We start from the raw sequence: 12,332 nt of genomic DNA on the forward strand, positions 1-12,332 counted from the left end.
ACACACACACACACGCACACACACGCATTCGTATATACGTTGGAAAGAGCAGCCAGTCTGCTCGCAGTGAAAAAAGCTCGACGCTCGAAGGCAGTGGGGGAGGAAGGGGCGGCGCAGTCTAGGAAAGTCGTAAAATTATAAAGTCAGTCGATGCACTTCACGAACGACGCACTGTAGCCGATTAAATGATTCCGTATGCATAACTCGTCGGCACTCGAGATACTACTCTTTCTTCCTTTTTCTTCCGCGTCTCTTTCTTCTATCTATCTATCTCTTGCTCGGTCCTTCGCTCATCTCTCTCGGTCCGTGTGTGTCTCTTATGATTACGCGCGCAATAAACCGATATCTTGGGACGTCGTTAAGACGAGGACTTTCCGTGGCTTCCGTCCGTCCCACCAAACAGCAAAAGTCGTAGTTCGTTAATTAATGGACGATTTCGCTGCGGGCTACCGCGAACCTTGGTCCAATGGAGTACGCTGGCCGATGATCATTAATTGCTCGATTACAGTCCCAGCGTACGAACGGTGGAAAACTCTCAAACGTTAATTGCACGTAAAATTCGCGGAATCGAATTCAACGAAGTCGAAACCGAGCCTTTATATACAAAACATTAACTTTTATAGGTGGACAGTTATACGGTCGCGTAAGGGTTTCACGGTGATTAGAGTCGCCTGCCCCCTCGTGTCGTCGTGTCCGACGACCTGCCTCTCTGACGAGACGACACGACCGAGTGATTTCGATAAATCACTTCCACGCCGGGAATGTATAATTTGCTTGTTGCAAATTATTACGCGGAGTCGCCGTAAAACCCGCATGACCGACACGCCCAACATCCATCTCGGTGACTCACGATTCGTGCTTTAATCCCCGTGGCAATTAGTCGATCTTCCTCTTCTACCTCTCTCACCTCGGTGCCAATCTTCGTTTACGATTTTGCTTAACTGTATCTGTTTACGCGGCTTTTCCGCCTTTTACCGTTTTTTGCTTCCGATTATCGATGAGACGAGAGGGTGCTTTGCAGGATATGCGAACACAAGGAGGGCCGCGAAATGTTGGAGAACAGGCGCCAGTTGACAGTGTAACAGAAACAGAGAGAGAGAGAGAGAGAGAGAGAGCTCGAGAGTGTAGTCGGTAGCCATGGAAAGGACTAAGGAGCCCAGGGGGGCGCATACTTTTGCGTCGCGACAGCCGTGTGTCATTTCAGCGAGACGCCATCTGGCATTTCAATGCATTATTTCAGCCAGCAAAATGCCTGCTGATATGCAAAACCAGATCTCGGTCCAAGCTACTCTTTCACCGCATCTCTCCCACTTTCGTTGTCTCTCTCTCTCATTCTCTCTTCACCCTTTCCCGCCGCGGCCACCGTCCGGTCGTCTCGTTTCACCGTCTCCTCCGCCTCTTCTTTCTCCTCCCGCTTCTGTTTTTGGTATCCTCTTCCCTCGATCAGTAGCCGTGGACTCGACTTTCGTGTCGCCTTATTGCCGTTGCTCTTGCGACGACGGTCTCGTTCCTCTACTTCCTTTTGAAAGCCGCACCGTCGTTCTGCAGCACCTCTCGGTACGGAACATTTCTCTCTTCTTTTGCTTTCTCTGGAGACCACCCGGCAGAGACAATATACGGGTCGAACGAGGATCAGTTCTCATTTAGAACGATTTGATAAATAGTGCGAACTGATAGAAAGAACACTGAGATGTTATTATATGGAAAAGACGATTTTGTTCAAATATCTAAAAATTTAGATATAAATTAAGACTAAATAAGAAGCGCCAACTGCGGTCAAAATTAGATGTTAGTATAATAATTCTAGTATATGTAATTAATTTTACATTTATTCCTGATTGCTCGTTGATTACTTTCGAACTTGCAAAACACAATCACTAAAATAATATTAATCTTACAAGTAAATTAAATTTGATCGTTGATTTGAACAACTATTGATCTCATTTTTAGCTAGATACAGATCTGAAAATAATTTGGTTGGTCAATCAAAATAATTAATAAGTATAAGACACTCAAACTGATTTCTAGAATGTTGTTCAATATTGTTTGCAATTATTGCTCATTATGCTTGAGTTTTCTATATAATTATTTTGATGATCGAACAAAATTATTTTTGTTGTGTAACGACAGATAAGGAATTCCTCTAATGAAAGAATCGTGCACTTCAAGAAGAACAACTTTTTGGATACTTCAGCAAAATCATCTTTTGTGGAAATGATGTTAACAAATTTCCTGTAATCGAAGTGCGAAACTTTTATTAAATCAGCCGTCATCTACCCACGTGTCTTTCACATAAATCTACTTGCGTTTCATTTATTCATTAATTGAGCGATAACATCAATCGCGAAATAAAAAATACTTGCATACTTTGAACCATTCTCAAATGAAACATTTCTTGCAACTACTCGTTCTGTTCAAATGTGATAGAGATTCGTACTGCATACTTCGAATTACAGTCAGCAGATACAGCAGATACTAGGGCGGAAGATAACTGTGGAATATTCGAGTTAGCTTCGCGCAATCGTAAATAAGCGTATCGAACTCGTGCACTACCGACGTCCGATCATTATCCCACGCTTATTAAGAATTATTGCGAGCGTTACGTTGTATCGCGAAGGCACGCTGGGAACTTTTCTTGCTTACTCGACCTGCATTTGCGTAACTTCCTAATAGCATTGTTTTAAGAAAATTAATTTAAAGTACAATACTATGAGACTAAATTAGAATTCGTTCTAATAACTTTTCTTGTGATCTCGCGCGCGTAATAATTTTTTATTAAGGTAGAAACAAAATATTTATCTATTTTATTGAAAGTAACACAATCATCATTTTCATTAACAAGTAAAACTATTAATTTAATAAAAAGAGACATTACAATTTACTTCCTTTAGAATCTAATGTCTCTCTTTTTATTAAATTAATATTTTTATTCTTTATTTCTCAATTTCGTGATTGCAATAAACCTATTATTCTATAACTAATATCTGTCTCTTCCTGTTCAATACAGCCCATTGGACCGTGAACGTCAAAGCAACTACACCTTCCTCGTGGTTGCCACGGACAGCGGCATGTATGATGCGAAAAGCACATCGATACCCGTCGAGATCATCATCAGCGACATAAATGATAACGCGCCAATTTTCGAGGAATACCCCTTTCGGACACGCGTGCCCATCAGTACGAAGCCGGGTCAGAACATTCTTCGGGTATCAGCCAAAGACGCTGACGACGGTGTAAACGGTGATATCGTGTACTCATTGATAAACGAGCAGGAGAAACCGAAATTTCGAATACATCCTAGCACCGGCGAAGTAACGGCAAGCCTATCATTGTCGCAAGATAATGGCAAGACATACTATCTGGAGGTGTTGGCCCAGGACAAGGGTAATCCGCCGAAGAGCGCTAAGAGTTTGATCGAGCTTCAAGTCGGCCACCTCGCGGACCTGACACCCAGCTTGAAATTTCAAAATGACACATACAACGTCGTCATTCAGGAAAATTCAGCGGCTGGCACAGAGATAGTTAAAATCACCGCAGTACGTACCGATGGCAGGAAACAGCGCGTCACATATTCGATCGCGTCCGGAAACAACTATAACACCTTTGCGATCGACGAAGACACTGGTCTGTTGCGCGTGAATGATCCTACCAGACTGGACGCGGAGCTTTGGAATGACATGACGATAAAATCCAATAACGAACTGCCAGGCGACATGGGGCGCACGAATTCGTGGGGCAGATCTTTGGAGGGGCAGCAGCCGAAGGAAATACCTAGAGAAAGCTCAAGGCATATTCTCAATGTGATAGCGAGGAGCCAGGAGGTTCTGGAAGCATATGTCAAAGTAATTATCAGAATATCCGATATCAACGATAATCCACCAATCTTCACGCAAACACAGTACTCGGCTACTGTGCTCGAAGGCAACATCAAAGGAGATTTCGTCGTGAAGGTGAGAAAACTTTTTACGATCTAACATCGCTCTGATATTATATTACATTCTAATATTATATTATTAAAATATAATATTTAATATGTTATATATCTTTACACGAAACACCTCTTTAATGAAACTAATTAAAGTACGAATCATATGTGATATGAAAATCTATAAGGAAATTATTTTTATAACAGGATTTTTAAGAAAGAGTTGAAAAAAATATGATTATGACATGTAATTAGGATCTAAAGGCAAATGTATTTATTTGTACTTTTTTGTATTATGTTATAATAAAATTTAGATATAAAAATAAATATAATAAATATATTAAAAATGTTAAACGCACAAATTTATACGTCAATACTTGCTGTCGTAGCTTTCAGCAAGTGATGCTGATCAAGGGCTGAACAGTAGAATCTTATATCATATTGTGGATGGTAATCCGGATAATGCCTTCACCATAAGTCCACCATACAGCGGAATCGTTCGGACCAATATAGTCCTAGATCGTGAGATTCGTGAGAAGTACAGGTTGACTATCATCGCAACGGACCAAGGAAACCCACAATTAACTGGTACCGCTGCATTGAGCGTACGGGTAATCGACGTCAATGACAATCAGCCTACCTTCCCGAAACACAGTATCATTTCAGTCTCTGAAGGTAAGTCATAAGAACCATGCTGTTGAATTTTGAAAGAGTTTTTAAACTTTATGAAATAATAGAATAAGATAAAACATCAAGTCTGTTCACGTTGCTTGAAATACTTAAAAATTTTTGCACTTAAAATAAGATAAATATATATTTGAGTGTTTCTTAAAGTAGATTCTGGCAATGAATGCAAAAACGATTGCAAGCAACGCAAACAAGCTTATATATGGTTATGAAAAAATTACCCTATAATATAATTAATCTATTCTTAAATAAACATAATATTAGCACAAATAGCCTGTGTTACGCTTTAGTATTTAATACAATTCTAGGGCTTGTGCCATCAGTTTGTTCGTTGAGTATACGGTCTCTACATTTCTCAAATTGCGGCATCATTTCCTCGAGACTTTTGTCACCGTCTATGATCATAACCGGTGCCGGTAAAGAAAATAGAGTTCGTCTGTAGAGCCAGTCGTCGTGGATTTCGTGAATTTGTTTCAGATACTCCAACGGCACAGAATCTTCTTCTTTGCGCGCACGTGCTTGCATTCTTTGAAATACGACTTCAGGCGTTGTCCTCAGATATACTAAATTACAGATACAGTAAAGAGTATGAAAAGAGAAAATCGCGTTTTATATAAGAATTTTTTACTTAATTGATAGAGATATATATACTTATTAAATCTGCCCTTATATTCGTGTTTTTCATGCACCAATCATACCAATCTTCTAAAACTATCGCTTCTACATTCTGTATCATGTTCGTACGCTTCATGTTTTCTAGGAAACATCTTGCGCTAAACACGGACCTTTCCATAACTTTATAGGGCGATGGTGTAGCCATAGTATGTAACTGTAACCTAGTCAACTGAACGTACGATTGAAACAAGAAGGCGTAATGTGTTGGGTCTTTGTAGAAATAATCCTAAAAATATTATTAATGTTTATTTTTGTTTTGGTATTAATGCACTCATATCAAGAAATATTTATCTAGATAGTTATATTAGTCTCGATTCACAACCTTGCTTTAAGAGGCCTTAAGACATAAGTCGAAAGAGATTAAGGACAATAATTTTTGTCTTTAAACTGTTTTTGCACAATCTTTGGGCTTTAATCGTTAGACTTAAGCAAATTGAGCAAAACTGAATTCATATAGCCTAAAAATATAAGTTCTGTGGCCGATATATCATCTTACAACTTACAATTTATAGTTTACGGGCTCTTAAAGTAAAGTTGTGGATTTATGCCCGATTTTTTCACTTCTAGACTTTTAACTTTATTCAAGAGATATCTCCCAAATTACAATAGAGATATCTCCTGGATAAGGTTATCTGCAACTTATCTGGAAGTGAAGAAATTTGATATTAGCTTTAGGAGGCGTCGAGTGGCTTGCCGCATGGTGCGATTGACTCACAATCTGTAAATCAGTGACACATACTAGCGCCATTCGGATCCGGCATTAAACTATAGGTCCCACATATCAATGGATATATGTATGGATCCCCCAAAATTATTTTTAAAAGAGCTTACCAATAAATTTACTCCATCCACGTCTCGCCACAAGTCCACTGGCTCTGGTAAAATTGTTGCATTGTTAAAACTCTGAAAGTGATTCAAGAATGTTGTTTTGCCACTTCCTATATTTCCTTCTATGCAGATCGTAAACGGGTTGTTGTAAAGTTTCGTTGAAAGCATTTCCATGATGCAGTTGTTTTTTACTGAAACAATACAGTGTTTCTAATAAGCTAATTGCGCAAAATTTTAATTTTATATTGTCGTAGGGTGACGTTAATAATAAATTTTTTGAGAAACTGCCAATCAAACAATCCATGTACTAAATCAGCTTTCATAACGGTTGTAGCTTATTGCGTTTTACGTGACACAAAGTATCCGGATATCATAATTAATACCTATAGTAATTATCTCGATGCTGACTAAGCTTCCTTTTACAGCAGCAGCAGTTTATTGATTTATGTAGGTAGTGCGTAACTTCTTGAGGTTATACCTTTATGTCGCTTCTTATATCTTCCGTAATATTCTTCATGTGACACTAAAGCTCGCTGAAAAACTCGCGTCGTGGACAAGCAAGCTGCTCGATGATGACAAACTGCGACGCACGACAGACGCTGACTAAGCAGCCAAGAGGCATGTTTCCCGCCGAAAGTACTCGTCGCCATATTTGTACGTCACAAAATGGGGAACCGGCTCGCCATCTGTTCCTTCACACGCGGTCGGTGCTATCAGCTGTACGCCGCGCGATGCTTGCGCAGTAAAGTTATGGCAATGAAATAAGTATACGTAAAATGTACAAAAGGCTCGAGGAAAAATGCCGCGAACGCGGCTAAATCATAAACAATCCGGGAGAACTTTTTTTTCTTTCGATAAAATGTAAGAAACTTGACTATATTAACAATTGGGCTGTCCGACTTGCTTACACTTTTTTATATTTTTTTATACTTAAAATGAGATATATATTTGCCGCTGAAAAGAGAGAAAAAGCGAAGATACTGAGTGTAAAAAGTGTAAACAAGTTAAAGAGACCTAATGTTTAATAAAAGTATTTTTATAATAAATAATTTTATTGAATATAAAAATTGTCAATATAGCCGAATTTTATTTGATATAATTAATTAATATATATAAAATGCGATTGGGATAATTTTCTTTATGCATACATTTGGCCCTTAAGAGAACACAAATATATTACCGTTTTAAAAGATAAATATTTAGACGATTAGCCAAACAATAATGGAATATCAATTCATTATTATTCGGATTTTTTTCTCTTAATTACTAAATTTCTATATGCAGCGCAGTAATGTTGCATAATTGTATTTCCTATTTTTATCTACGGACGATAAGAATCTAATCTATTGAAATATTACAGCTATGCACAAATATCTAATAATATTTATGCATAATAACTAATTAATTAATTACATTTTATTTTATTCAAGCATCATTAAAATATCATCAATCATGTAAGATTGATATTTTTCATCCACGATAAAGTTACAATCTAAATAAGTTATCACTCTGCCGACTAAGCATCTGAATATTTAGTCTCTTTTCTGCATATCAGATTTCACTATATAACATTACGAGTAACGAGTGGTTTCTTAGGGCACTCAACGATATCAAGTGTCAAGTAGTATCCATTCGCGAGCCAGGCAAACACTCCTCAATCGCAAATTGTTATTCCCGCTTTGCGGCAACGTGAATTGCTCGTCACTCCGTAGCTCTATCTGCGATCAAAAGTGGTCACATTGCGTTATAACATGGAATGGAGAAGACGAGCTCGTTAGGATAGCTGATCGTCGACGACAGTAGCATCACGGTATCGTACTATACGATAATCCTGTCAACAAATACAATCTCGGGTTTCACCGAGTATCACCGCGATAGCGATAGCTCGAGTTTCGTCTTGGTCGTTGACTCGTGAATGTCTATCTCCCTCTCGAAATTCAATGGGTTTTATGATGGTTCGTTTCTCTCAAGGTCGCCCACGTGTGACAGGAGGAAGAGATGTAGTGGAGGCTGCATGCTGTGCGGGGAGAAAAATAAAATTATATGAATAATTGAAATATTTACTTTTATTGCATTGCTTGTATTATTGTGTTCATACTATTGAAATTATTGCTTCTCAGATTAGCAAAAGCTACTGTAAATATTATCAGGAATGCAATGATAAATGATAAAAAATAGAGAAAGCAAGATTTAAAAATTTGTTTATCTATTATTTTATTCATTGAAAAGGTCTATTTATGGTTGAAACGTTTGAATCCATTTTATAATTGTATCATATTAATAAATTATCAGCAAACCAACCAGCTAGGTTATATAATAGCTCTAATTTTGTATTCTATTGAATTGTATTTAACAGAGCTACTAATGTATTGTAATAATAACGATTTAAAAAATTGACACATTGCGAAAAAATGATATAAAATTAAAACTAAAATCTTTAAAGTGAAATTTAATTCTAAAGAGTGAAAGTTGCATCAATCTTGAAAGAGAGTGGCTCAGTTTTTAATCTTTAAGAATGAAATTTATTTCTTCAGTGTGAGATTCACTAAAAATTTTATGATTAGTAATAGCCGTGATGAGACAGGTATAACTTTGCGCATAATGGTGATAGCAATGATGATAGACTGGAAACAACCAATCAAATTTGGGCCCAAATGCATCTTCCTGCGTATAATAGCAGTAGTAAACTGGAATGGCTAATTCAATTTAGGCCCAAATTTACTTTCCTACTACTCATCCATGGCAATGTTACACCTCTCTTATTAAGTGATGGTGCTACAAAGCACCATCGGAGCATTCTTTGATTAGTCAATTAGTAAAATTTTTTCTTTTAACTTTGATCGATCACAAACGCTCCGAAGCATTTCTAATGAAACTTTACTTATACTCTAAATTATCTCTAACTTAACTTATACTCTAAATTATACGTTTTCAATTATTTTCAAATGTATGTGAATTGTAGGTATTTAAGAAACGCAGCTGTGTTCTGTAAATAGGCGCAATAAAGACCATTTTCAACACGAAAAAACTCGACACATTTCAAATTCGACGTTAGATTCTAGTTTACAAAAAGAATTCAGTATCTGGAATAAAGAGGAGAGGAACGAGTCGAGAAGTTAGTAAGAGAGAGTAGAAAAGAGGAGTCCAACCGTGCCGAGAGGACGGGAATGCATTCTACTCTACGTATAAAGTTAAGTGGCAAAGGATTTATGCCGACATTAAAGTCCAACTGTTCGGAACAATCTGCATAACTTAGTCGAGGCTGCCGAGGCGTACGTTCGGTGGCTCAGCTTCTCTCCCTTTACTTCTCTCTCTCTCTCTCTCTCTCTCTCTCTCTCTCTCTCTCTCTCTCTCTCTCTCTTCCCTCTTCTGCTCGCAGACTCCGGCACACGGGGTCCTCTTGCTTCTCGGCCTTTCTCGCCACCATATTGTTCCCCATTGACAGATACGATTCAATGGAACGGCACGGGACCATAGTGGCCGCGAGTTTGACGTACATGCGCCAACTTCGCGTGCTATCACTTCTCAAGGCGCAGAAAAAGAAGGTCCCGTCCCGTTGAGCCCCATCGATTTCGATTGCCATCAAACGGGCAGCTAGTCAGTGAAGATGATGCGACGAAAGGAGAAACTGGTGATCGAGCAAGTTCAATCACATCATCGGACAAATGAAGGCTGCGGCGTGGATTCGATGATACCTCGAACGGGCCGTTTTCTTCTCGCGTAGTTCTTCATTTCTTCCTGCCCTGATGGAATTCCCAATAGCGAGCAGGTGGCGAGTCACGCACGTTCTAGCAAGCATTCCAAGACGACGGGAGATATAATAGAAGATTCCTTCGGCCTTTTATTGCGCTCGCGTTTTTGTCTTCATCCCTTTCTTCGGTTTCTGCTGTTGTTACGTTGCTCTTTCTTCTTCTTGTTCTTCCGAGAACCTTCGTCATGAAGGTAGTGGCTACGTACTCGCTTACGCCAATGGCGTAATGCGAGATTACTATCTAATTTGTATCGCCGTAGAACCCTTCGGAGTCTCGTGTAAACGAGATTAACGCTGCGCCAGGGGAAATTTGTTTATTTAACATCGCACACTGCTCTCGTAGAAACCTCACAGTTTGTTTTGCCATCGATTGTGTCAGTGCCACGTTGTGTAAGTGTCACTCTTCTCTCTCTCTCGCCTATAAAGATCCGATTAAATCGATCATTTATGCTTCCCTTGGACACGCATCGACGCTTTCAATATCCTGTCGATAGTTGAGGTGAAATAGCTTCTCGCTTCCGCCCAGCTCGTACACTTCACTGTATTCAAAGTACATTTGATAGAAATATGAATTACGTGGTCGTAACGTGGTGAAACGGGACAGGATAACGAGCTTGCTCTGACGTTTTCTAACAGCTTTCCTCATCGCGTTTTTACGGTAATCGCATAGAGATTTATGTTTATGTTGCTAATTGATGATACAACACGAAGCGGCTTAACCTTTAAGTGGGTACATGTAATCATAGCACTTCAGGTATAATTTTCTTTAAAACCTTGTTCTAAAAAAGAAAAACAAAAGGTACCGTCCAGATGCCCATAAGTCTTAAAATTCATTCTTTTTACAGTTCTCTATTTCATAAGGTATAAACTAACGTAAATTAAACTATAACTTAATATATTAATAAAAATATAACTGTAAAAATTCAACTTCAAGATTGTAAATCTTAATCGTGGACTTTCAGATTAAAAAAGAAAAACAATAAGTAAATGAGAAGACAGTGCCGTTAATAATATTTGCACGGAGAGAGCAATTTTGCTAAAGAAGTCTAAAAGTTTTATTGGATCATCCAAATAATTAGACAGAACATTACTTGCTAGAATATCAAAACATGTTGCAACATTGCTCATTATGCTTGTGATTCCTACAAAATTATTTTGATGATCCAAGAAAATTATTTTCAGATCTGTATCTAGCTAAGTTTTCAGATTCTTCGGCAAAATTGCTCCTTCCCTTTATTAACCACTTTTGTATTTTCATTTGTCTTGCTTAGTTAAATTTATTGTTTTATAAAATTACAATTTTTTTTTTAGAATTTTCTGAGCATTCCATTTGTCAATTTGTATATGTATCTTTAAATCACCTGCCTACTTAAAGGTTAATAGAAGAGCCTTCTCGTCGTGGGTAGATTTTCTTACGTTGTTCGCACGACAGCGATGTCGATTATGTTTAATCCGCGCAAGTTTCGCACGGTCGAGTTTTAACGCGGCCCGTTCGAAAGAGCCCTACGGTAAACGTTTGTAATTACCCCGGTAAGAATAAAAGGATATAATTATCATCGAAAGCGGGAGGCGCGGCTCGCAAATGTTGGGCCTTGCCTCCGCTCCCGTAGGGCCCTTCTGCGGCCATACCCACAATTCGTGGGAGGATTTAATCGACAGAAACGATCGAACCGGCTACGAAAATGGCACTGACACGAGAAATCGAGACAATGGTAGACCACCGACGAGCGTATTTTCCATACAAGGAGCACCGACGTCGCCGCTACGTGTTCATTTGCAGGTTCCGAGTCATGAAATGTGAGGAAAACGTGATTGAAGTTACGTAACGAATACTGATACTCAACGTGCTGCAACGCATTGCGATAAAGTTATATTGCATTTGCGACTTTAATTATTGTATAAAAATTGAATTTGACTTAGCCGCGCCAATTGATATTAAACTTTATACACGAATGATTCGTATCATCTAATTCTTACACGAACTCGCACGCGGTTTTTCGATGCTGTTGCGAAGATATTTACGTTTCCAAAGTTTCACCCACGCGATTGCAATTGCGCACTCCGGTTGTTCGCATCTCTACTTCCGGTCCCAGCTGTATTCGGAATAGGGTTTTCGAGCAATAACAGAGTCATATACATAGACGGTGCGTGGTCGCTCTGGAAACCGATTTACATGACTTTAACGATCTCTCGTGAAATTTACGAGCGGTCGCAGCCGCGTGCCAGCTTCCTCCCGCCCTTATTCTCTCTCTTGAATGCATCGCGTATACAGAATAATTCTTTTACTGCCGCAGGTGTTGCTACGCCCGACGTATATCACCCGGCTCGGTCGTGGAATCAAAAGCCCAGTCCTTGATGATGTACCTCCTTTTAATCGTACTCACATACCGTATACTTGCCTTTACCGAGCCGGAGAATCCCGTTTAAATCGCCGAAAGTTACGTAATAACGTCCGTCTTTTTCTCA

The 12,332-nt window shown here is 38.9% G+C and overlaps 1 protein-coding gene and 1 pseudogene across 1 annotated transcript in view; one reads left to right on the forward strand and one right to left on the reverse strand.

Moving 5' to 3' along the window:
- LOC108756818 (protein dachsous) overlaps positions 1-12,332 on the forward strand; it is a 72,420-nt gene that overhangs the window by 51,143 nt on the left and 8,945 nt on the right. The window contains exons 12-13 of the mRNA XM_018500893.1: positions 3,008-3,950; positions 4,315-4,600. Coding sequence (XP_018356395.1) covers positions 3,008-3,950; positions 4,315-4,600 — 1,229 coding nt within the window. The remainder of the gene's footprint in view (positions 1-3,007; positions 3,951-4,314; positions 4,601-12,332) is intronic.
- Positions 4,840-6,737, reverse strand: LOC108756820 (annotated as a pseudogene).

The sequence above is a fragment of the Trachymyrmex septentrionalis genome, unplaced genomic scaffold, assembly GCF_001594115.1.
Source record: "Trachymyrmex septentrionalis isolate Tsep2-gDNA-1 unplaced genomic scaffold, Tsep1.0 scaffold13, whole genome shotgun sequence".
Classification (NCBI taxonomy): Eukaryota; Metazoa; Arthropoda; class Insecta; order Hymenoptera; family Formicidae; genus Trachymyrmex; species Trachymyrmex septentrionalis.